This window comes from Sminthopsis crassicaudata, chromosome 4, assembly GCF_048593235.1.
Source record: "Sminthopsis crassicaudata isolate SCR6 chromosome 4, ASM4859323v1, whole genome shotgun sequence".
NCBI classification, from domain to species: domain Eukaryota; kingdom Metazoa; phylum Chordata; class Mammalia; order Dasyuromorphia; family Dasyuridae; genus Sminthopsis; species Sminthopsis crassicaudata.
Window position 1 is genome coordinate 54,756,990 of NC_133620.1, and position 26,592 is coordinate 54,783,581.

General features: G+C 39.1%; 1 protein-coding gene across 1 annotated transcript in view; it reads right to left on the reverse strand.

Moving 5' to 3' along the window:
- Positions 1-26,592, reverse strand: part of ILDR2 (immunoglobulin like domain containing receptor 2) — an 84,015-nt gene that overhangs the window by 31,224 nt on the left and 26,199 nt on the right. Inside the window, 4 exon segments of the mRNA XM_074266494.1 lie at positions 22,152-22,271; positions 23,695-23,809; positions 23,811-23,857; positions 23,860-24,027. Of these exon segments, the coding sequence (XP_074122595.1) occupies positions 22,152-22,271; positions 23,695-23,809; positions 23,811-23,857; positions 23,860-24,027 (450 nt within the window).

The following is a 26,592-nucleotide window of genomic DNA, read 5'->3' on the forward strand; positions in this document are numbered from 1 at the left end:
GCTTACCATGATCCTTCCAATTTGCATTTTATCAATAATATTGATTACATTAATTATGGATTATATCAATTATACATCTATATATGTGCATGTGCACATAAATATGCAACATATATTAAGAACATGCATATATACTACTAGACAGGTACAAGTGGCTTTAGAATCCTGGACTCCACTTGGCCCTGGGGAGAGAAGGCAGGTAATCTCCCATCCCACTCTGCCCTGCCCATCTTCTGCTGGGCCTGGTCTGAGATAAAAAGAGAGATAGATATAGAAAATAGAGATGGAAAAGAAGCAGAAGTCTGAAAAGATAGGTGGCTGCCTCCATCTCTGTCTAACTTTATCTCTTTATCTGGACAGAGATAGAGATACAAATGTCTGCTGGGACCTTGAGCATGTGTATGTATGTAACAGCACACTCATGTCTTGTAGTTTTTTACATAGTAATTTCTTCAAAGAATGAGAGAAATATAAATATAACAATGAAATTATATATTACAGATATAATAATAATAACATAAACCATCTCTATCCAGTTCTAAATTTATCTCTCTATCTGGATAGTAGTTTTTTATACAGTAATTTCTGAAAGGAATAATAAAAATATAAACATAGCATAATGAAATTATATATTATAGATATAATACATGCATATACATAATGCATAATGTATAATATATGTTATATTTATATACAAAATGTATCACTGATGTAATAATAATAATAGTAATATTTATATAGAGTACCTACTGTGTGCCCGGCACTGTGTTAAGCATCTCATTTGATCCTTATAACTATCCTGGGAGGTTGGTATTATTATCATTCCCATTATATAGCTGAGGCAAACAGAGGTTAAATTTGAGATTGAATTTGAATTCAGGTCTTCTTGACAGCAGGCCCAGCTTTCTAACTACTGTCTAATATATGAGCACAATCCCTAGAATTAATTTGGTGCTTCAATGTTTGTAAATCACTTGACAAATATTATGTCATTTGATCCTCCTAACAACCCTGGGAAGTAAGTGTTATTATTAGTTCCATTTTACAGATGAGGAACTGAAGCAAATAGAGATTGATCTGTCCAGAGTCACACAACTGGTCTGAGTTGTCTAAGTGTCTGAGACTACATTTGATTTCAAGTTATACTGATTCTAGGTTCTGAGCTCTATCTATTGGATCACCTAGCTTCATGCATGCATCCATGCAGCATATATACATGGATTTATATCCATGCATATATATATACACACATATACATATATATGTATGTATGTATGTATGCATGCAGGGTGTATGCATATTATACCTAACCACACATGCATATATATGTATGTATGTGTGTGTGTGCATATATATATATATATGCACACACACACATACATACACTATCTATCTACCTAACCACAATACATGTATGCAGCATATATAGTATATATGTGTATATATAGTATATGTGTATATATATGCATATGCACATACTCACAATATCTGTATTAATATATATTATAGCTTCATGTATCTGTGTTATGTAGAGACATATAGTTGATTGTATTATGTGACTATAGAATTAATAATTTTGTTATATATACACATATATATCTTGGTGGTCAGTACAGATAGTTTGACTCAAAATACAGCACTCTTAATACTTAATACTTAATACAATCTCTCTCTCTCTTTCTCCCTCCCTTACTCTTTCTTTCTCAATTTCCCTCCCTTGTTCCCTCCCTCCCTCCTCCCCTTCTCTCCCTATAAAAATAAACAAAAAACATGAATATATCAAACACATATCATTTCTGAAAAGAATGTATAACATCCAACATATTGCATATATTTTATTATATAAATTATGACTCATATAATTCATTTAAAAATGAATAATATGCTACACATCATATTAATATGTAATAATATACATTGTATAAGTGTAACATTATGTAGTTTATTATCTCTATATAGTATGTGATAATGTACTATAATTATAACATATAATATAACATCATGTAATACTGAATATCTAATATCTCATTCTTTCTCTTAAGAAATTATTACATAAAATAATACATTACAAAAATGGTGCCAGCATATGCATGAACACATGCATGTTCACAGTCTTAGAACTTTTGGGTACCTTAAAGGTCATTAAAATCAATTCTCCCATTTTATAGAAGGGGTAATCAAAACCCAGGGAAGTTAAATGATTTGCCTGAACTCACACAAATTATGAATCCAAATTTCTTGCCTCTAAACCCAGTGCTCTTCCTACAGCACAAACCCAGTGCTCTTCCTACAGCACCATGTTCTCCTCTCTCATACCGGAAGCACACATGTTCATACATTCTTAATTGCACAGTCACTATAGAAACATACTTTGCATATAGACAAGAATAAAGTTTATATATTCTCTACAATTCCATGTTTAGCTTTCTATCTTAGTTGCTTCCTGCTAATTTACATGCTGGCTTGGACTTTTGTAAAGTTTTCCCAAATTTGACTGCTTTTGTACATACATGAGGATCAGAATATTCAGGAACTTTCTCTAATTCATCATCTAGTTCTCTGCTCTGTATCCACAAGATTACATTCGCTAACGTCAGCAAAAACTTGGCAGATCCCAAATATATTTCCCCATTTTTTTTCCTCATTCCCATGGTTGCAACTAGGTACCACTATATTTCATACATATTAACATACATAGGAAGACACATGTTATTTGCCATCTATATCCAATCTAATTAGATAGGTATAAGTACCGTGGATTTACAAAGCAAATGTTGAGTTGTTTCGGTCACAGCCAACTCTCCATGACCCTATTTGGAGTTTTTTGGGGCAAAGACACTGACGGGGCTTGACATTTCCATCTCCAGCTCATTTTATAGATGAGGAAACTGAGGCAAACAAGGTTAAGTGACTTCCTTAGGGTCACCTAGGGTTTGAACACAAGTCCTCCAGGCTCTAAGACTGGTACTTTATGCAGTATGCCATCTAGCTGCCAAATATACATCAATAGTAACATATAATCAAAAACAATGTATATTAACTGTAATTAATGTATATACAACTAATTGCTTTTGACCATGCACAACTGCAAAATGTCTTAGGTGATGGTTATTCTCTAAATCTTCGCTAACTGATATTAACACAGAGTTCTTATTATTAATAAATCTACTGATCAACCAACTGACATTTACTAAGTGCTTGTTATGTGTCAGGAACCGTATTAGGTTATGTGACATGAAGAAAAAACCATGAAACAGAATCTGCTTCAAGGAACTTGACATTCTACTGGCACAACCAGCTAGCTCTATTTTCTGGTGCATGTGCAAATGGTCACTGTAATGCTAGCTAACATGTATGCAGTCCCAAGACTAAACGGGATGCTGCTTTATTTCTATACATGACAAAAGCCAATGGAAACGTAAGTTCTTTGCACTCAAAGCAGAATCCTTCCTGTGCATAATTTATAATGGCTTGTATTCCAAATATAGAATGATCCCTTTCCTTTTCTTACATATAATATACAACACTTATAATCTATTTATATAAACTATCTTTTTATTGGGTAATGTGCCTAAGTCAATGCCCCCTATATTTGTGTTAATTGTTTTGCATTCTAAGGTCCTGCAGGGGAAGAGCCAGACCTAAGCGTTTTTGATATTATTGTTCAGTGATTTCAGTCACGTCTGATTCTTCTTGTGATCCCTTTTGGGGTTTTCTTGGCAACTATACTGGAGTGATTCCTGCTCATTTTACAAGTGAGGACTAAGTGAGGAACTGAAGCAAACAGGGTTAAGTGACTTGCCCAGGATTACACAGCTAGGAAGAACCAGAAGTTGGATTTAAATTCAAGCCTGACTATCCACTGTACCAAGTATTTTTTAAAAAATACTTAACTAAAAGTGCTCTTTCCAAAGTTATCAAGTTTGCCTAACTACCAAAAGTCTCACCCTTCCTGAGCTCTCTGTAAATATTGTTCATCATACCTCCCTTAGATATTTCTTCCTCACTCAGTTTTCAATCAATCAATAAGCAATCACCAAAGTTCCAATTATTTCTTCCCACTTTCTTTAACTGTATCTTTACCCACCACAGGTCTACTTATTATCTCTAGGGCTCAGGATATCCCAAAAGTATGAGTACAATTTCAAGCTTCAGTAGCCTACAGTTACAAGACTTTGGGGACATTCTATATAAACAACTTCTTTGTCACAAAATCCTGTACCAGAATTCTGGTCCCTTCAGACTTTTCTAGCCTTCTCACACACCTTTATATGCCTCATACATAATGTTCCATCTCTTAACTCCATTCTTGGCATTAGCTCTCCCCCAATTCCTGGAATGGAATTCCTTCTTCCTCACTTACATTTTTTGGAATCCCTGCTTTTTTCACCCTTTCTCTATGAACTCTTTCCTGATTCCCTAACTGCCAATGCTTTCCTCTTCAGGGATAATCTAGTGTCTGGCTCTGCATAGATTTTTACATATGCTTATATGTGTATGTTATTTTTCGCTGTTAAAATGTCAGCATCTTGAGGGCAGGAACTGTTTTATTTTTGCATCTCTATCCTCAGGATCAAGTTTTGTGCCTGACAGATAATAGGTACTTTAAAAATACTGGTTACTTTATATAATTGTACTTTAAAACAATAATTTATAGTTTTTGATGAGTAACTATGGCTACTCACATAATGTAGTGGGAAAGGATTATTTAACTCAAATCACAGAATCATAAATTTAAAGCTAGAAAAGCCTTTGGGGGTCATTTTGTCCAAACCCTTCATATTGCAGATGGGAAAATGTTACCTCAGAGAGTTAGCGTGATTTGCCTGTGGTCACAGAGGCAGAATATAAAAAAACGGGTTCTCACTCCATATGGTGTACCCTCTCCACTGTTATGTTGCATCTAGAACAAGAACCCAGCTCTCCTAACTTCCCATCCAGCATTCTTTATGCCATCCTAAGTGTATGGAGTTAACCTGGAGCTTGTGAACTTAAAAAAAAAATTTCTTAATATGTTTACACACACACACATTTACATATACATATATTTGTGTAAATGTAAGATTATATCTGATATAAATATATAACTATTTCAATATCACAATAGGCTTCTCTACTTTATTTTAGACATTAAAAAACATTCTAATGGGATCCAGTAGACAACTAATCCCAAAGGGGTCCCCTTCTGTCCCTCCCTTCTTCCCTCTCATTCTCTCTCCTCCCCTTCCTTCTCTTCTTCCCTCCCTTTCTTTTTCCCCTCCCCCCACTCTCTTGCTCTGGTGCCTTTCATTCTTATGCTATTGTTCCTCGACTTCTCTCAGTAACGCGAAGTGACAGAATTTTATTCTGAGTATATGCCATTAAAGCTATTTTTGCATTATTTGTGTTTGAGGTGTCATTACAGCACGTAGTGTAATTAAAGCATGATTTCCGAATGTAGGAAACATTTTAAATCACTGAAACCTTTTAAAAGCCCAGCGTCTTGTAATGTTCCAACCAGCCGAAGATTACCCAATTTATCACAGCCCAGCATGATCTCATTAAAAGGCATTCAATGTATCTCTATAAACTAATAAACAATAAAAATGATTGCAAAGCACTTTAGTTGCACGGTATTAAGAGAAATTCTCCTCAAGACACAAATACGTGCAAGCATTAGCGAGGCCGACTACTTGGCTCGGTCTGCACCCGGAGATGGAGGTAACACACAAGTGGGAGGCGTAGCTCTAAGATAATGTGGAGAAGGGCGGGGTTCTATGCGAGGAGGAAACTGTTTCTGGCGCCCGCTGGGACCACTTCCCGAGCTAGGTCGGACGGGCACCTCGTCTCGCAGACCGGCTCCGGAAAAGTTGGGGAAGTGAGAGGTCTTGGAGGAAACTGACAGTCATGGGAAAGATCCTGCTCCTCTCCCCACCCCCAGTTTAAGCAAAGGCTCATTCTATGGGGACCTTCCCAGAGCCCCGCTCTTTCATTAGAAGTCAATTCAGCGGGATCCAGGGCCCAGGTCACGTCGGAACCCAGACCCGCTCCCGTGAATAGCAGCAGCTGGCTTCGGGGGTGAGGGGGCAGGGGGGGAGCTCAATGACCGTCCCCGGTCTAGCTTTCAAAAATTTCCATTCTTTCCTTCCAGGGATTGAGCCGATTTATAGTCAACACCCAGCCCTGCCCCGAGGGGGATGGAGGGGTCTCCTTTGCAGACCCGGTGCCCCGCCCCCCAGCTCTCCTCGTTCTTAATAGCCGGCTACAATGAAATGCTGGGGCTGACCCAGCTGCTCTTGTTCATACCAGCGGTAACCACGGCAACGGCGGGGAGGGGGAGGCTGCGCAAGCCTGTCTTGAATGCTCACTAATTGAAGGCCAGGCTTCCTCCCACGGCGCTGATCTACAAGTGCAGCAAAAAAAGAGGGAGCGCGAGGAAGGGGGAGGGGGCCGAGGAGCCGGAGAAGGGAGGTCGCTCGTCCGTTTGTTCTCGGTGACCGCAGGGGACACTGAGCTTTCTGGGCGGCCCCCGGGAAAGGGGCCCCCCGCTGGCGTTCCCACTGCCCGGCTAGGCAGCGGGAGGGAGAAGCCGCGGCCCGGGAGAGAGCCGGTGCACGAGCCCAGTCGGGGGACCAGAGTCCCACAGCACTAAGTGCGGGAGCTGCAGCAGAACTCGGGACTCCTAGGCTGCCTCGCTAAGGGGACCTAACTGGCAATAATGGTCAGTCTCCACCCCTAATTCACTGAGCGCTCACTACGGCTGTTACACGCGGGGAAACTGAGCCAGGAAGGACCTAAAGCCAGAATTGAGCGGAGGGCTAACTCCAACGTCTAACTGCCGATGATGATAATAATCTTTATAAAAACTATCCCACAGACTTGTAAGGGAAAGGCTTTGAAAACCTTAAATTGTTGTTTAAATGTGAGCTGCTGCCGCCCCTGTTGCTCTCGCCAGTTAGGACTGTCAAAACTTCTAGTTTTAAACGTTTTGTTTTGTTTTGTTTTGGGGGTAATTGGGATTAATTGATTTGTTCAGGGTTAACCCAGCATTCAATGTCTGAGGCTGCATTTGAACTCAGATCCCCCTGACTCAAGGCTGGCACCTTTTAAAAAAGATATCCCAGGCCCTTGGCTCCCTTCGGGATGGTGCTCCCTCAGGCTGTAAGAAGAAGGGATGCTAGTAAGGCCAGCAGGGATCGACCAATACGTGCGCATTAATAAAGGGCTTCGCTTAGTCTGCCTGTGTATATAACTGCATAGAAGAGAAGCTCAGGCCATCAGGGCCGGAGTCCTGGGCTCACAGTCAGAGGATCCAGGCTGAAATTCTGCCGGGCATCCACAACCAGGAGGACCTGCAGGAAGGAAGTCTTTTACAGTTTGCTCAATTCCCACCAGCCAGATGTCCTCTAAAAGTCCCTTCTCCCTTACAGGGCCTAAGCACAGAGATGCACAAGAGGATCACTTGGTCATCCAGGGTGAGCTGCTCTTCTGACGGACTAACTAACTGGCGCTGACTGATCACGTATAAGGAAAGCATCTCTGTGATCAGCCTGGTTTTCCAGATCCATAAAATAGGAATAATACTTATGGCACATACAACTCTGGGTGACAGGACTTGTAAAGAGTAATTTCTAAATCTTAAGATACTTTATAAATAAGTGGCACAGATATACCTCACATTATATGTATATATGTGTGTGTGTATATGTATACATACACACATATACAGACATACTTTAAAAGATATATCTCATATTTTATGTGTATATATTCACACACATGTCTGTATACGCACATATATACTGACATGCTTTATAAATGAATGTCATACATGTATACATATATTGTATTTAATTTATACTTTAACATATTGAACATGTATTGGTCAACCTGCCATGGAGGGGGGGAGGAATTAGAACAAAAGGTTTGGCAATTGTCAGTGTTGTAAAATTACTCATGCATATATTTGGTAAATAAAAACTTAATAAAAAAATGAATGTCATGGATATAGTATATGTATTTATGTATGTGTGTATAGATATATACACACATGCTGACATACTTTATAAATATATAAATATACATTATATGTCAATATTTGTGTGTGTATGTAGACGCATCCATACTGACATACTCTGAGTAGCAAAAAATGCATTATATTATATATATGTAGTACATATACATATATACAACTATGCATATATAGTAACAATCTTAATTTTTAACTTCAAAAGGTTCACTGCTGACTCCCTCCCAACCTTTCTATACCTTAGCAGATGGTATCATGAGCTACCGGAGCCAACATCGATCGCTGCCTGGTGGCCAGCCCCGTGGTGATAAGCCTGCCCACATGATAAACCTCATGTATCACACGAGATTAGTCTTCAGACAAGAAAGACATATCATCCATTTTTTCTGGAGACTTGGCATATTTTTTAAATCTCCCAAGGTTACCTCCAAAACAGAATGAGATATTAGAATGGAAATTCAGTGTATACATGTATATGTTTGTGTATATACACACATACACACATATACGGATATATAGCGCAAAGAGTTAATTCTATGCATACCCACATGTAGAGAAATACAGAATTTTAAAAACAGGATGAAGGGCATAAAGGATAAAATTAGGCTATGGATGGACAAGTTTAGGATCCTGTAGACAGACTATGTGTTCATCTGCCAATAGCTACTTACATATCAGGTAAAAAGACTAACTTTCCCAAAACATACTGAAAGGCTATTTTATGAACTCCATTACATATTATTTTGTCAATGATAACTGGAATTACTCTGCATTCTTTATCCAAGCACTTTACCCTTGGATCTCTCATGACATATCTCTTAAATAATTATCAGTTGTTATTTTTATTACATATTATACATACATATGGGTTACAACCCCCCTACTAAATGGCTTTCTCCATAAGAACAAGGACAGGATATTACCTAAATGTATCTTCTCCAGAACCAAATCCAGTGCTTTGCTCACAGTAGGTATTAATTTAATCAATGCTTGTTAAATTATGTTGTCTTTCATCTAGAAATACCACGAATTCTATCTTGTTTTATTCCCTAACGATTTCATTTATGGAAAGGCAGGAACAAAAGACCCCATAAGATGAGAAGATATAAAGGGGCTGCAATCTGCACACATGGAAAAGACCTTAAAGAAACCAAGGATCCAACGAAATACTGAAAAGTTGAATCTTGCCTCTCACAAAAATTGTGATGCCATTCATCAAGTGACAAACCATGTCCCTTTTCTCATTTTGCATCATTATTGTGCTCAAAAGTAGGTATACAAAAAGTATTTGTTGTCTTTAATTAAATCAGATCTTAAGTCAAATTTTCCCAAATTGATTTAGTATAGTTTTTAGATGTGAAATATTTTGATTAAACCACTCATGTGGATCTGAGGATAAAGTTGAGTTGGGGAGATGTTGGAGCAACAGATGATGGGTGTGATGCAAGATGGCGGCGCACACTGATATTGTATTGTATAAAAGGAGATGGTGAAAGATGTTTATGTCCAATATCAAGCATTTGAGGGGTTAGACAGCAGGATGTGGGTCAGAGACTGGGTATGAGAGGAGAACTGATGGTGTGTGTGTCAGACCTAGGGAATAAAGGAGTGGGGTGGGAAGTGATAGACCCAGAGTAGGAATGGGAAGACTGTGGGTGGGCATTAAACAGGGCATGGGAGGGGAATCAGTGATGTCTATGGATGTAACCAACATGTTAACAGGGAGGAATGAGGGGGAGGAGAGAGAGAAAGAAAGAGACAGAGAGAATGAGGGAGGGTGGGAGAGAGGGAGGGAGGAAAGGAAGGAAAGAGGAAGGAAGGGAAGGAAAGAAGGAGGAAGAGATAGACAGACCCAGAATATGAATGGGAAGACTGTGGGTGGGTATTAAACAAGGTACGGGAGGGGAAACCATGATGTATATGGATGTGACTAACATGAACAAGGAGGAATATGTGGGGGGGGGGACAGAGAGACAGACAAAGAGAGAGACAGACAGAGTGACAGAATCAAAGATAGAGACAGAGAGAAATACCAAGAAGATCTATTTTGGTTTCCAAGGGGCCACTCTATTAGTCTTTTTCACCATCAAACATTTTTCATAAAATCCTTAGTCATGTGGGATGGATCAAACCCACTAAGTACAGTTGGTTATTAATGCCTCAAGCACATTATACCATACATGAAGCTAGGATTTAGACACTTTTTTTTCATGACACCAAGTTATTTCCTTTTAAAAAAAAAAACCTGCAACCACCAGCTGTTGCAAAAGATAAAATTCGTGATTTGCTGCCAGAGGCCCCTAGACTGGTGGGAGGAAGGGGGGAGATGGGAGAACCACAAGGGACACTCATGACAACATGAGATCTTTCACTGATGGTAGATGACCATGTACTGACTTGACTGAGGCCTGGCTACAGATTCTAAATCCATCTCTCAACTTCCAGTTCTTACTAACAGGAAGGTAGTATAAGAAAGCAGGGTAGCTTGAGAAAGATGGAGTCAGTGTGAGCCAAGGCCCACCCTACTACAATCTTCAATCTCTTGGTCATTTCACCAGTCCTGGAAAATCTGAGGGAAGAAGTGGCCACTTTAGTCATACAAGGAGGGAAGGAAGAGTATTCCCTTATTTCTGTCTACTCTGATCAGATCAATATGTCTGTATTGGAGTCAGAGACAAGGCCCTTCTGGAGCACAGGACTCCTAATCCCAAATCAGATGTTCAGGAAAAGAGTACTAAGACTTATTTGGAGAACGTGGCCCGATAATTAATTCCTTTTCTCTCCTTTGCCAACAGTAAATTCTCACTTTCCTCTCCCCCAATTTTCTGCACCCCCTCATCCTCCTTCTCCTCCCCACTCCTCCTCCTTTTCCTCCTCCCGGTTTCTTAATCTGGGGGAGAACCAGCAGCAGCCACTCTCCAAGATCAAAGTTTGAGCAGGCGACAAAGACCTCGGAGGAGACTGTTGCCATGGGAACTCTCCTAGCTGAGGCCCTTTAAATCTGCAAAACTCTTTTGTTTGCATCAGTGAGGCTGGGGCTGGTAAATAAAAGGAGAAGGGGGGCACCTTGGCAACAAGTCGCCTTTCTAAACAGTAGGAAATAGAGTAACGGGGGTGGGAGGTGGGGACAGAGATGCATAGGGAAGTAACAGCAGCCCATGGGTGGTTGGGAAGAAGAATCTGACAGAACCTGGAAGAGCTTCAAGAAAAGCTCCCCATGGAAGTCACGGGAGCAAGCAGGACCAAACGGAGCCTCCCCTTGCCAAACGCCGTTCACGGGTGTCCTCGATGGCTTTAATGCAAATGGGTGGAAAGGTTTACTTTAGCCCAGAAAAACCCTTCCTAAAATTACAAACGACTCAGATTAGGAGGATGAGAAAAAAATAGCCCTGCATGATTCACCAGATCTTTCCAAGAGTTTTTAATCCAGATTATACTCCTAGGTTTCATTTTAGTTATAATGGAAGAAGAGAGAAGGGGAAGGGGAGAGGGAGAGGGGAAAGATAAGAGAAATAGAAAGACAGACAAACTGACACAGAGAGAGACAAAAAGAGACAGAGACAGAAGAAGATGGAAAGAGGAAAGAGAGAATAGGAGAAGGAAAGAGGGAAAAAAGGAAGGTTAGAGGGAAGGAGGGAGGGAGAAGAGAGAGAGAGACAGAGAGACAGAGACAGAGAGAGAGACAGAGAGAGAGAGACAGAGACAGAGGGAGAGACAGAGACAGAGGGAGAGAAACACACAGACAGACAAGACAAAGACAGATAGAGAAAGAGAAATAAAGAGAAACAGACAGAAGAGAGACAAAGAGAGATAGAGACAGGGAGACACACACACATAGAGACAGAGAAAGAAAAGAGAGAAATAAACTACAGTACAAACACAGAAATATCCTCCAATAGTGTATTCATGTGGTATATAGTCTGTTTTAAACTAGTTTCTATTTATAAGGATTTAAAATGTTTGTGCTTAATTCATTTCATGGGACAGAATTGAACTGTATATAATATGTTGTATTCTACATCAGCCAGTCAATAAACACTTATTAAATGCCTACTCTGTGCCAGGTTCCATGCTAAGTGCCAGGGATACAAAACAAGGCAAAAGACAGCTCCTGAACGCAAGGAGCTCACAATCTAATGGAGAAAACAACATATAAAAAGAAACTGAAAATTAGAGATAGGGATGGTTTAAGGGCTAGCCACAAGGAGCATGATGAATGCAGACTTCAGGGGAATGTAAAAAGAAATGATGTCCTGGCCATGTTCTTTAAAAGGATCTGGAGGGAGCTCTCCACCCTCTCCAATCACAGGGAGGAAGCGGTCCAAGGGGTGATCTCCTGAGGAGGTATGAACTTTAGGAGTTGATGAGATCTTGCAAGATGTTAAGTTTTAACTATTCAAAGGATTGTACCAGGTGGCAAGCTGGCTCAATGGGAACTGTATTTGTCTTCTGTATGAGTTTATTTTTGTGATCTCGAGGATCTTTTCAGAAGAGACATAGAATCACTTGCCTGAAAGAGCTTTTGAGAACTGAAAAGGAATGGCTAGTGGGTTCCCCTTCACTAGGAGTGTTCACATAAAAGCTGAACAACCACTTTTTGGAGATGGAATTCATGCTTTGAATAAGAATGTAGACTTCTTGAGGGTACCTTTTGGTAGGCTTAATGCTTAACAGAGCAAATGGCACACAGTAGGTGATTAATAATTGCTTGTTGATTGATTAAGGTCTCTTCTAACCCTTGAATTCCATGATTCTGGGTCATCTAGGACATCCTCCAAATTTCTCTGTTTTTTATTAAGAGCATTACAATGCTCCTAATAGCCAGGCTCATAGCCTTTCATCTCCCATATTCAATAAATTGCCAAGTATTACTAATTCTACTTTAGGCACTTAGCAGAATGCCTGGCACATAGTTATGACTCAATAAATGTTTCCTGAATTAAATTGAATAATGTATCTGGAAGCACCTTCTTCTGTACACTTTACACTCATGCAGCCGCCATATTAATTTAAACCTTCATTCCCCATCTCTCTCCTGGAATACTACAAAAACTTTCGGATTGGCCTCTGTGCTTCCAGTCTCTCCCTTCTCCAAATCATCTTCCAGACAGATGCCAAAATCATCTTCCTAAGGTACAGATCTAATTGCATCAGTTCCATGATCAAAATCCTTCGTGACTAAAGTAAAAGCACATTTCTCAGCCTGGTATAGGGATCACAGTCTGGTTTCCACCAAGCTCAAGCATGAATTACCATCAATACACTTCTTGTGTTCTCTAGACATTCCAGCTGGACTCTTCTCCAAATTTGGCACTGGATACTGGGTCTATGTATATTTGCTCAAGTCACATCCTCTGCCTGCAGAGCACTTCACTCCCTCTCCATTCTACCCTGCAGAATCCTTGTCTTTTTTTAAGACTGAATTTGTTTCATCTCCCTCGTGAAAATTTCTAATCTCCCAATTTGACATGGTGATTTTTCTCTCCTTGAGCTACCTTGTGTTTATATCTATTTCCTCCTTACCATAATCTGAGCTGTAGAAGGGCAAGAACTATCCTGCCTTTATACACCTAAAATTTAGCACAGTGCTTTATGCAGGATAGATATTTCATCATCATCATCCTTCCCACATGTGATAGAGTCCCAGTATTCTTGCTTCTTTGTGGAACTAAAAAGAATATGGTCACTGCTGGAGAATTGTGGTCAATAATCTTTACCTAATGTTTGATTAGTTTAAATGAGCCTTGGACAAGTGGATAATCTGCCAACTGACCAATTAACAAGCAATTTTATTAAACACTTACTACATTGCCATATTCTTCAGAAGAGGCAACTGTATTTCTTTTTTTTTTAATCACCACTCCAAAACCTTTTTTTTTTTTTTTTTTTAGAAAGTTCTCCATCATTTTAATGTGAATTTCTCTTGCCCATTTTATCTTTCTCTGTCTTCAGCCCAAGAAGCCATGTTAGCAAAGGCCATTTCTGACCAAACTTCTATGGCCCCTTGGCAGTACTGATACCTTTCTCCTCCTGAATATTCTCTCCTACCTGGGTTTTCATGACACTATTTATCTCTTGGTTCTCCTCCTCTATTTCAAACTACTCCTCAGTCTTCTATCCTGGTTTATCATCCATATTCTACCCCCAACATAAGATTCTGTTTGGGCCCTCTTCTCTCTCACTTTCTTAGTGACTTCCTAAGTTCCCATGGGTTTAACTACCATTTCCATGAAGATTACTCCCACATCTACAACTACAGCCCTAGTCTCTACTATCATATTATCTCCTGGATAATTCTAACTGGATGTTTTGTAGGCATCTCAAAATATAACATACCCAAAACATACTATCTTTTCTCTGAAACTCCTCTTCTAAAATGCCCTGTTAAGGGACCACCATCTTTTTCACCACCCAGATTTGCAAACTTGAAATCATCCTCAGCTCTTCCCTTTTTCTTATCCCACATATTCAATTAGTTATCAATCTTAGTGATTTTTATCTCTACAATATCTCTCCTATCTGTCTCTTCTTTCTTGTTACAAAGCCATTATCCTAGTAGATCTTTTTCACATCTTACCTGGATTATTCCAACAGTCTCCTACTTCATCTTGCCTAAGTCTTTCCCCTTTCGGGTCTACCCTTGCCGATGTGTTTTTCTGAGGCACAGATCTGATCACATCCCTTCCCTGCTCAATAAACTGCAGTGGTTCCCTATTACCTCTAGGATCAATGACATATTCCTCTCTTTGTCATTTCCAGTCCTTCATAGCCAGGCTTCCAACTTGCCTTTCCAGTCTAATTATATATTCCTCACTATCACATGCATTATGATCCAGCCAAATTGCCCTTTTTGCTGTTCCTCCTTATGGTGTTCCATTTCCCATTTCTGTCCCTGGCTCCAACTATAATACACTCCCTCCTCATCTCCAACATCTTAGGAACCCTAATTTCCTTCAACATGAGGCTCAAATATCACTTCCTATCTGACATCCTTTCTGATTCCCCAGATGCTTGTTCTTCCCCTCAAAAATTATCTGCATTTATTTTGTATATATTTATTTATGTACATGAGCTTTTCCCGGATAGAATATAAACTTCTTGAAGGCAAGTACTCTTCATCTTTGTCTTTAGCTCCCCAGAACCTGGCCATAGAAAACATTTAACAAATATTCTTCAGTCAACTGATAACCCTTTTTATTCAATATCCATCTTCTCTAACATCAACCTAGTTTGAGAGTCCTTTTTAAAAAATCCTGCTCCATGGGGTATTCAAAGAGAGAAGGTGAGGTCCATTGAATGCAGTGAAATATATATATGAAGGAGTTCTCTGAAGTTTAAAAATAAAAATTACAGCTTGAGCCTAAAATGGCATAGTCCTTTGTCATGCCAGCTGGAGCCAACCCAGAGAACTTTATTTCTAACTAAACAGTGGCACAATTCCAGGATATAAAGGCCAGTCCCTGCCCACTGATTCCCAGACTCCATGTCTAATTCCAGAAAAGCAGACTTCTGTTGGTGTGACCCTATGAACTCAAATGCCTTCAATATTGAGCACTTCCCACCAAAGAGGACCTCCCTCTCATTTATTTAATTATTAATTTGGTTCTGGTCCTTCCCCCATCAAAGAACAATTTGGAGTAAGATAGAGACTTAAGATTGGAGTTTGTTAATGAAGTAGAGTTCTGGTGACAATCAGGAGGAACACAAGAAGAACAATTTTAGAATGGATTTTTAGAACTACCTTTGCAGTAAGTGCAGAAGCCCATAGCTATAAGTAGCTCTGTTAAGAAAGGAAATAAAACCTACAAATTACCCAGAGATCAAGATTATTGACTACAAGTCTCCAACAGTGATCATACCCTCAAGAAGTTGTATGAAAAGGCAAGAATCCTGGGGATCCTGTTGAAGATGCTGATAGAAGTTTACAAAGTCTCAGAGTTGAAGGAACCTCAGCTGTCATCTGTTCCAGTGTCTACCTGAACAAGAATCCCCTTCTGTAAAGAGTACTAGATATAGGGTTAGAAACCTGAATCCAAATTCTTCCTCTATATCAGGGTGTTGAATTCAGTGACCTTTAGGGTTCCCTCCAATTTTACACGAGGATGTACAATCACAGAGTCTCTAAAGGCTGCCAATATGAGAAAGTTGCTATGGTCCAAGGAAACCCAATCCATTTCAGCATCCTTAGGAAAGTGGTCCTTCCAAAAAGTCACCATCAATGCTCTACATATTCTCCCCGTGGTTTGTAGCTTTGTTTTGTGGGACTAAGAAAAACGAATGCAATAGCTGTCTTCACACACAGTTATTTCCTGCTGAAGTTTTTACCTCTGCAGGCCAAATATGCCCAATCCCACAATTGATTTTTCTATGCTTTAATTCTATGCTCTTTACAATTTAGTCACATCTTTACTGAAATCTTTTCAGAGGGTCATTCTAGAATCAAATATATTAGTTACTCCCCCTAGCTTTGTATCAACTATAATTTTGAACAATTCCTTTTGGTCTTATATCACATTCATTTTCTAATATGTCTACCTTCCTCCCTTACCCATGTAGTCATCCTTTATAACAAAGATTTTTAAAAAGAAGTAGGGAAAAAAAGCAGTTAGCAAACCCAAAAAACAGTATTTCAATTACGTCTAGTAAGGCTTGCAGTATTCTATATCCATATCCCCCCAGGTATGCAGTACAGGGAGAGTCTCTGTTTCATCTTTTTTTGGAGGTGAGGAAGGTATCTGAAGTGCAGAAGATTGAAATTCATAAATGGGTGGTTTTATTTTCTCAACTTTTCTCTGAGTCCAAATTTTGAGCATTAAAAATAAGGGTTGCTTTTGTTTGCTTATTCTTTCCATTTATATTGTAGATGTTATTGTTTATATTATTTTGCTGGTTCTATTTACTGCCAGATTTTATTATTTCATATAAGTTTTGCCATGCTTCATTGAATTTTTCATATTCATTCTTTCTCACAGTGCAATATTTTATTATGTTCAATGTTTAACCATTTTCCAATCAAGAAGTGCCCACTGTTTCTAGTTATTTGCTATCACAGAGTATAGCTATGAATATTCGTAGGGGAAAGGAATAAGCATTTATTAAGTGCCTATTATGTGCCAGGCATTGTATTAAACACTTTACAAAAATTATCTTATTTAGTTCTTCCCACAACCTTGGGAGGCAGTAACTTAAATCCAGAACCATTTTAGATTTGCATTTTCCAACTTAGAAGGGATATTATAAGTCACCTCATCCAATGATTTTTTTAAGGGCAGCTAGATGGCTCAGTGAATTGAGTTCTGGGCCTGGAGTCAGGAAGACCTGAGTTCAAATATGGCCTCAGACACTTACTAGCATTGTGACTCTGAGCAAGTCACTTAACTCTGTTTGCCTCAGTTTACTCATATATCAAGTGAGCTGGAGAAGGAAATGGCAAATCACTCCAGTATCTTTGCCAAGGAAACTCCAAAAGGAGTCACAAAGAGTCAGCCACAAGTTAACAATAAGAACCTGAAATTCTCCAGGTAAAGAAGTAAGCCCAGTGATTATAGGATTTGCCTTACTTGTCATAACTAGCAGGAGAAAGAACTAGGATTCAAAACAAGGAAACTAATACCTTTTCCAAATCTACCTTTCCTTCCACTGTACCATAAGGAAACAACTTTGAGAAAATAGTGACATGCATGGTTTAAAATTGTTGAATAATCCAGGCACATAGTCTTGAGTTTGCTGAGCTCATCATGCACATCTATGGTAGGCAGCCCAGGAAAGGTAGATCACACTGTAGTGGGCCAGGGAAAACCTGTGTCAGCAGGACAACAGACCCATGAGCTGAATCCTCCTTATGACTGTAATGTGTCAGGCCCATTTTACATTAATTTGGCTTCAGTTTTAATTCTATCTCAATCCATTTTGCCCACTCACCCTATCAACCAGCCCCCTCTAGTCATCTACTTTTCCCCTCCCTACCAAGGAAAATAAGATAATATCAACTAATTCAAGTTAATGGAGCATTTTCCAAGTCAGCAGTTTTTCTGTGTAGTCTGGGGAGAGACCTAAGAGTTACTTCTTTTTGTTACTGAAACTTTGTAAAAGCCCAGCTTGTTTTTCTGTGATTCCCTGGTGAATGTGAATGGCTATAACATGGCCCCAGGTGGTCACACCATCCATCTGCTGAAGGACTCTGGCCCTATTTTATTCTTAGCAGGGCCACTAAATCCCTGGAGATTAGTTTCCCATTTGGTAAAGCCTTCAGCTACCTGGAAGACAGACTTGTTCTAGGATCACCTACTTTTTGTTTTCTATGGAAACAAAATATTTCAGATTTATCTGTTAGGTATAAAATATAGTGTTAACTCTTAATTTAAAGACAGAGAAATTGAGGTCCAAGGAGCTGAAGTGATTTGTAAATAGTAGAGGCAGCATTGGAACACAGATATTTGGATTCTAAATTATGTTATCATACCATATCAATACCTCTTGATTAATCATATATATACCAATCATATACCAACCATTTAATACCATTCAGTACCAATGATTAATCAATCAACAAGCCATACTAGGCACTGGGATTACAAAGACAAAGGATGAAACAATTCCAACTCTTAAGAAGCTTACATAACTGTAGCTACATAATGCTACAACCTCTGAGCCTGAAAAACATTCCAACAGATCTGAGGGAGAGGCATTGGGCCTAAGGGACCCCACTGATCTGGAGAATTCCTACTTGCTAAATACTGACCGTTTACAAAAGCAACTGGTATTTTCTTTTCTTTGAAAAGTTCATAGGATCAGTTTTTAGCCGCCTTTCCCTAAATGTCTGGACAGAGCCTAGATGAAGTATTTCAAGATTGTGCCTTTACTGGATTATATTACCTACCAGAAGCTTTGAGCCTTCACTTCAAAACATGTAGAACCTGATTGATCATATAATCAATAACTATATGACACAGTAGTAATAAGAATCATGGCAACATCTATATATATATATATATATATATATATATATATACATATATATGTGTATATATATATATATATATATATATATATATATATATACACATATAACTACATATATGTAAAACTATAAAAACGTCCTGGAGCACAATAAAGGTGTTTGAAAAGTGTGTATTGACTTGAAGGCTTACAAAACATTTTCTTCACACCCAGACTTTAAGGTAGGGAGTACACCATCATCACCCGTATTACCATCACTTTGCTTTTTGACGTATCATGTTAAAGTACAAATTTTCCTAGCCTGAAAGTCAGCACAGCCTGGAATTTAACCTTTGACTCTCCCTTGCCATATCACTGTAGGTCATTAATTTCATCTATTGAGACACTCTTGTCCTTATTTGTAAAATGCAGTTATTGGAGACTCTTCAAGAAGTTATTGAGGAGATCAATGTGAAAGAATGTAAAATTGAAAGTTCTGCGTAAATGTTAACTACTACTATTATTGTTCCTCATAATTATTAGTATTAAAATTCCAGTTTTATGAATGTGAAAATTAAGGCTCAGAAGAATTGAGTATTTGCCCAGAAGAATACAGCTAGAGACAGCCAGGAGGCACAGCAGATAGAGTGCCAGGCCTGGAGTCAGGAAGATTCATCTGTTAGGTATAAAGGGTAGTATTAATTTTCAGTTTATAAATAAACTGAAGCCCAAAGAGTTGAGGTGAAGTAGTAGGGGCAGCATTTGAACACATTTGGATTCTAAATCACTTTGTCATCATACCACATTAATACCTCTTGATTAAATCAATTTATCTTCTTGAACTCAAATCTGTCCTCAGATACTACCTGTGTGACTGTAAGCAAATCCCTTAATCCTATTTGCCTCAGTTTCCTCATTTGAAAATAAGCTGGAGAAGTAAACCACTCTAAGGTCTTTGCTAAGAAAATCCCAAATAGGATCATGAAGAATGGGGCAGGACTGAAAAATGACTGAACAACATAGACAATAATTACTCAACTAGGCCAGGATTTGAACCTGGCCTTTCCCCCAGATTCTAATATAGTGCCCTTAGTTCCAGGGAAGGGAAAGAAATAATTTACCCCAAATCACTTGGGTATTATTAGACATCACAATTAGGCCCCAAACTCAGGTTTTCTGACTACAAGTCCAACACGAGAGATCAGAATTCCTGGGCTTTAAAAGCATATATTTTATTTTAAAAAAAGGACATTTGTAGCCTATGTAACCACCCCTCCTAAATCCAAATGCTGCTCTGACCATGACACAGCATGTGTGGCTGCTCCCATGCTAAATATGCCATTACTTTCTTCTGATATGACTTCTGATATCACAGACCAGAAGAAACTTTAGAAGGGACTTTGGAAGTCATCCTGCCTTAGCCTTTCATATCTAAGTTCAGACCTAAGAGCTAATAAATATGGCAGCACTGGACTTGAACTGAGTTCTCCTACTAATTCAAAGCTCTTTTCTCTCTGCTCATGTTCCTTTTCACAAGTATCAAGACTAAGACTTTTCCGCTGCACCTTTTTCTCTCATCCTTACTAATCACTGCAGCCAAGACTTTCTTTCTCCCACCTCTCAGATGCTGACACCATTTTTCTCCCATTTGTTGGAACCACACTGAGAATAGCATCTTCCCACAAGTTGCTTTTTATATGTTTTGATCCAGAGAAGTGTCCTTCATGCACTTCAGCACATCCTCGGATGACATGACTTCATGCATTTATTTTTCAAGAGTTTGCAGGGCAATTGGGTCCAAATTATTTAAAGTGGCCTCTACCTTATCTCCTTTTCCTGCATAGGCAATTACTTTTCTACAAATAACCATACTGGGCAAATAACTGTGTCCACAATTAGCTAATTGCCAGCTCCATGAGCCACTTATCCTTTCAAACTTGGCTTTTATAGTTATATGATTAAGCAGAAACTCATTCCCCCCCTTCTGGTTTAGAGATTCATAGCTGTTTCCCACTCTCATTTCCCTGGGGTGTCTTACAGTACCAGCATAAGACTTCCACTTTTGTTTTCCTTTTAAACAAGTTGTATTTTTATTCATGCAAATAGTAGCAACTAGTTTGCAGTTCTGGAGAACTGTTCATTCTCCTATCTTTAAACACATTTTATGTAAACTAATTCAACCTTCTAGGAAAATCAACCATTATCATCATTATTCCACTTGATAAATGAAAAAGCAGGGAAAAAGGGACCCGAATCCCAGAACAAGTCATGGAATACTGAATATTAGCAGTGCCCTCTTCTTCCAGCAATTTTTTTTTTCTAGCAGAGAATATCAACTTCCCAAATATATCACTTTCAAAAGTATATGTCCTTTTGAAATTCACTATCCCCTGATTTTTCTTAAAAACTAAAGTCCACAAAAATATAATTTCTCATGTATGACTCCCTCCTCCAGTCCACATACTAGCAACTGCTTTTGTTTCTAATATTAAAGCTTTAAAAAAACTTTTAAAAGTTTTCCTCATTTATAATTTCAGAGGAAGACATACCCCCAACCTGTGTATTAAAGGACCAAAAATATAAAAGGAATACATTTATATTCATGAAGATAATTCAATGTATTTGTTCTGAAGGGAAGTCAAGCCCTCCTAGGCAGTCAGTCAGTTTCACTTCCCACCTTTTTCCTTGGAGAATTGGCAAGTTGAATGCTAACACTCAAAAAAAACAACCAAGTAATTATTAGCTGCTTCTGACATCTAAGCGTTGCAACCTTTCATACCTTTGTGATTCTCTTAGTTGGAAATGAACTAGGTGGAGGAAATATCCCTCACGTCTCAGGAGAAACTGAAATACCAATTTTGTTTTCATTCCAGTGGTCTCTGCCCTCCTTCAAGAGCCTTTGTCTCTTGTTTTCTTAACACATTAGCATAGGAAAAAAAGACAAATATAGAATAAGAGAACAGGAGGTGAAAGAGGAAGAGAAAGGGGAAAATAAAGCTGGAAAGCAGGAGAAGCATCTGGATTGACACTGAAAGCAGGAGAGAGCTTCAGAGCAATGAGGGTATCTGGCACCTGAAGAGTGTGTTCATCTTCAGGTGGGTTCTTCTGGATGGAGAGATCTAAACTCGTCTGTCTATGGAGTAGGAAGAGAATCAGAAACAGCCTGCCCAAGCAAGGCCAGAATGGAGGAAGTGGCTCCACTCACCCAGCACAAGGAGTTCCACCGAGTCTTCATTTTTGCCTTCCACATCATCAGGAGTGGTGACAATACAGTAGTAGAGGCCGCTGTCTCCCCACATGACTTTCCCAATCTTGAGCTCTGCACCTGTCACATAAAACCAAGAGCCACAAGATCAGAGACATCCTCAAGAGCAAGTCTAGCCTCTTCATGTTGCAGGTAATGAGACTGAGACCCAGAAAGACGGAGTCTTAGTGGCAGAGAATATTGCTGATTTGTCTGCTCTGTGCCTTTGAGCACAGGTCTAAAAACCATTGGGACAAACCCAATGACGGCAAAATAGGAAAGACAGTCAGAGAAGATCTAGAACTTGGCCTTCTCAGCACCCCCCACTCAGTTATTCCCTCTCCTCTAAATATCACCTTAACTTCCCCATAATTAAAAAATGGCATGTGGAAAATTGGGATAGTATACCTCCAGTAGAAGTGCTATGCTCAGATCATTTACGCTCCATCTCTTTCTCATCCTTGTACTGATGTCTCCCCCTGCCCCCATTTCTTTTCCATTATTTCCTGCCTCAGTGGACACACAGCATTGCTTATCCCATGTTAGTAAGCCCCTAGGCTAAATGTGTTGCTACTTCATGGTACAATCCAGCAGAACAGAGATAATGTCAGATTTGAGGCTAATTCTGATCTAGTTCCAGAGATGGATATGTTCTTTGGAGAATGTTGCTATCTGGAATAGTCTCTAAGATCTCAGAAAAATCTTAGAATAAGCTCAAGCCCTCAGAAATGAACAGGATTCATGGGACCTTCCAACCCAAGAATGTTTCCAGGTCAGCCCTAATTCTCTTAGTCTTTTATAAGAAATAAAAGTCAAATTGAAGGGGAAAATAAGGCTACTAGATCTCAGATTTGGGGCTGGAATGAGGCTCAGGTATATCTAAGGCCTTAAGAGAATTTTAAACAAACTACACGTTTATTCATTTTACAAAAGAAGAATCTGAAATTCAGAGAAGTTGTTGTAATTGAAGAAAGTCACACATCACTGCTTTGAACCTCTCTTCTCCCTGAGTCAGAGACAATTTAGCAAAGTCTTTCACGTAAAATAAGGAATACCAAAGATACACTGGTACAGTCTGATGTCTAGCGAGAGAAGTCAAGTCTGCTATCAACATCATACTGAAATGATGTCTGCCCAGGACCCAGCTCTATCTCTTGTCTACACAATTCTTTTCAGTCCATCTCCAACGAGGGGACAGACTAGGCTTGTGATCTACATGTTGGGGTGAAATCTCAGCTCTGTCCACAAACAATTGTACATTCCTAGACGTGTCTCTGAGTTTTGTTTTTGTATTTGTAAAATAAAGATGAGATAGCATAGGAAAATACTACCCAAACCCTGAGATGTCAAATGTAAATTACAATTCTATCCTTGGTTTGCCTTTGTTCCACACGATCAAATATTTATCAAGTTAGAAGGGTCATCAACAGCACTCTCCTCCTGGAAGGTTAGGCTTGTGTTAAAACAATAATAACAACAACAGATACCTTCTAGACCAAATTACCTTCACCAAAGGTGATATCTCTTCCCCGATAGAACTCGCCCAGGGTGACCACAGCGCCTTGCTTTGAGGCTACAACTCGCACTGTCCGCCGGCTGTCTACACAGTCCAGATAGGGGGTCCCACTCCAGGTTCCTTTTGCTGAGGGGCTGGGCTCCGGCAGTGCCATGCCCAAGGCTTCCTTCATTCGATCCTGGCAGTAGGACTTGAATTTCCACTGGATGACAGCCGGCTGCTGGGAGGACGTGCTGAAGCGGCAACTTAGCACAATTGGCTGAAAAAGCATAGCTTTTTTCGTCCTTTCAGGTACAATGACCTGCAAACCTTCAGCTACCCCTGTGAAAGCAAGAAGTACAAACCAGATTTTACATCCACATATGAAGGAGAAGCTCATCCCTTAAAACTTAAAATGGGAGAATGACTTTTGGTTCTAGGAATGTGGAGTCTTACTTCTGGAGCTTCTTTAATAGGTCTTATGCTAGGTGGATCTGGAGTCAGGAAGACCTGAATTCAAAACTGGTTTTGGACACTAAACAGTAGCATGAACCAAGCAAACCACATACCCTGTCTCAGACTCATTTTCCTCATTTATAAAATAGGGGAAAAAATCATATCTCCTTCACAGAGTTGTTGAGAAGACTTCTGTGAAATAAAATATATAAAGCACTGTGAAAACCTTGACTAGTTGTAGTAGTAGTAGTAATAGTAATAGTAGTAGTAGTAGTAGTAGTAGTAGTAGTAGTAGTAGTAGTAGTAGTATAGTAATAGTAGTAGTAATAGTAGTAGTATCTCAGTGTACCATCAGGCTCAAGTCTAGATCTTTGCATGAGACTCTCCCAATTAATGGATAGTATGATTACTTTAGGGCAGCTGGGTAGTACAATAGATTGAATACCAGACCTGGAATCAGGAAGACTCAATTTCCAGACTTCAAATCTGATCTCACATACTTTCCAGCTATGTGATCCTGAGCAAGTCACTTAACTCTGTTTGCCTCAGTTTCCTCATGTGTAAAGTGAGCTGAAGAAGAAAATAGCAAACTGCTCCAGTACCTTTGCCATTAAAACTCTAAATGTTGACATGTAGAGTCATGCATAATTGAAATGATTGAACAATAATAACATATGATTATTTGATACTCCATGTCTCTGTGATGGGTGTACTTAATGAGAGTTTAGGAAAAGAAAGTTGTTCTTCTGGCAGAATTCCAGCTTTGAGAGAAGTCACATACACTTTCAGAAAGGACTTCTTGAAGGGAGACAAAGACTCTGGGAAAAAAACTAGCAGTCGACCTGATTTTCTCATTAGAAATTTTGTGGAATTTCCCTTTAACTGAGATTAAACATTCTCTTGATGAAGTTAGTCCTCTTGACCTCTCCTTAATTTTGATACTATTGATCACCTTAATATTCCTTAATATTCTCTCCTCGCTAGGTTTTTCATGACATTTCTCTCTCCTGGTTCTCTTTTTTATCTGTCTGACATCTCCTTCACAGCTTCCTTTGCTTGATCTTCATTTAGATAAGTATAATCTATTATACTTACTAACTATGGGTATTCCCCAAATTTCTGTTTTAGGATTACTAGGTGAAGTAATCACATCAACTCCCATGTATTCAATTATCATCTCTAAGTATATGATTCTTAAAACTATTTGTCCAGCCCTAATTTCTCACATGACTTTATCTTTTTTCAACTATCTACTAGACATCTTGATTGAACTGAATGTCTTGTAGACATCTTAAATTCAGTCTGTCCAAACTATCTTTACAAAACCCTCTTCTTCATTTCCCTATTGTTCTTGAGGATGCTAACATCCTCCCAGTCATTCAGTTTCAACCTGCATGGAATACTCAGATCCTCCCTCCTCACCCTACATAGTCAATCTGTTGCCTTATTATTTCTATCTTCATAAAATCTCTCATATATGCCTCCATTTCTCCCCTGAGACTGCCACCACCATATTTCAAGGACTTGTCATCTTGAATTCCCTTGCTTCAAGTCTCTTCCTATCCCAATATATCTTCCAGTTACTTATCAAACTGATCTTCTTGAAGTGCAAGAATGACCACATAACCATCACTATCCCTCCTCAGTTTATTAACTCAGCTTGCCTCCAGAATCAAATATAAAATCCTGTTAGATTTTTAAAGTCCTCCATAACCTGGACCCCTCCTACTTTTCCAGTCTTCTTATATTTTACTCCCTCCAAAGTACTTTATGATCCATTGACACTGATTTTCTTGCTGTATCTTCAGCAAGATATTTCATCCTCCTACACGTAGGCTTTTCTCTGACTGTCCCCCATGCTTTGAACCCTGTCTCTTTTATTTTCATCTCCTGGTTCTCTTGGCTTCCTTCAAGTCACAGCTAAAGTTTGATTTTCTACTAAAAGCCTTTCCCATAAATTTTAGTGCTTTCCATTTGAGATTATCTCATTTTATCCTATATGTGTATAATTGTTTACATGTTATTTCTCCTTTTTGACTATCAGCTTTTCTTTGTATCCTTACAGCTTAGGCCCTGAGCATGGCACATAATAAATGCTTGTTGTTTTGATTTCATTTGGAGCTCACATATCCAGCTGTAATAGGATAATTTATTTACTCTTATCCAAGGGGAAATTCTGTAGTCTTGACTGTGACAAGACGGAACTAGGGAATGCTTAAGATGTCAGCTTCTCTACATGTCAACTTCTTCCTATAGTCTGTATCTCCCCCCAGGGAACTCTCTTGAAAGAAGGCTGGAACTGCATGTGTCCTCCCTCAAAGTCTAGAAGCCAAAAGACCAATTCTTCTCTTTCTAAGTCCCCCTTTCACTTAGGAACAGAGCATCGAATAACAATTGCAAGAGTTCTGTGTAAAAATACCTAGGGTGAATGGCACACAATACACCCAAATA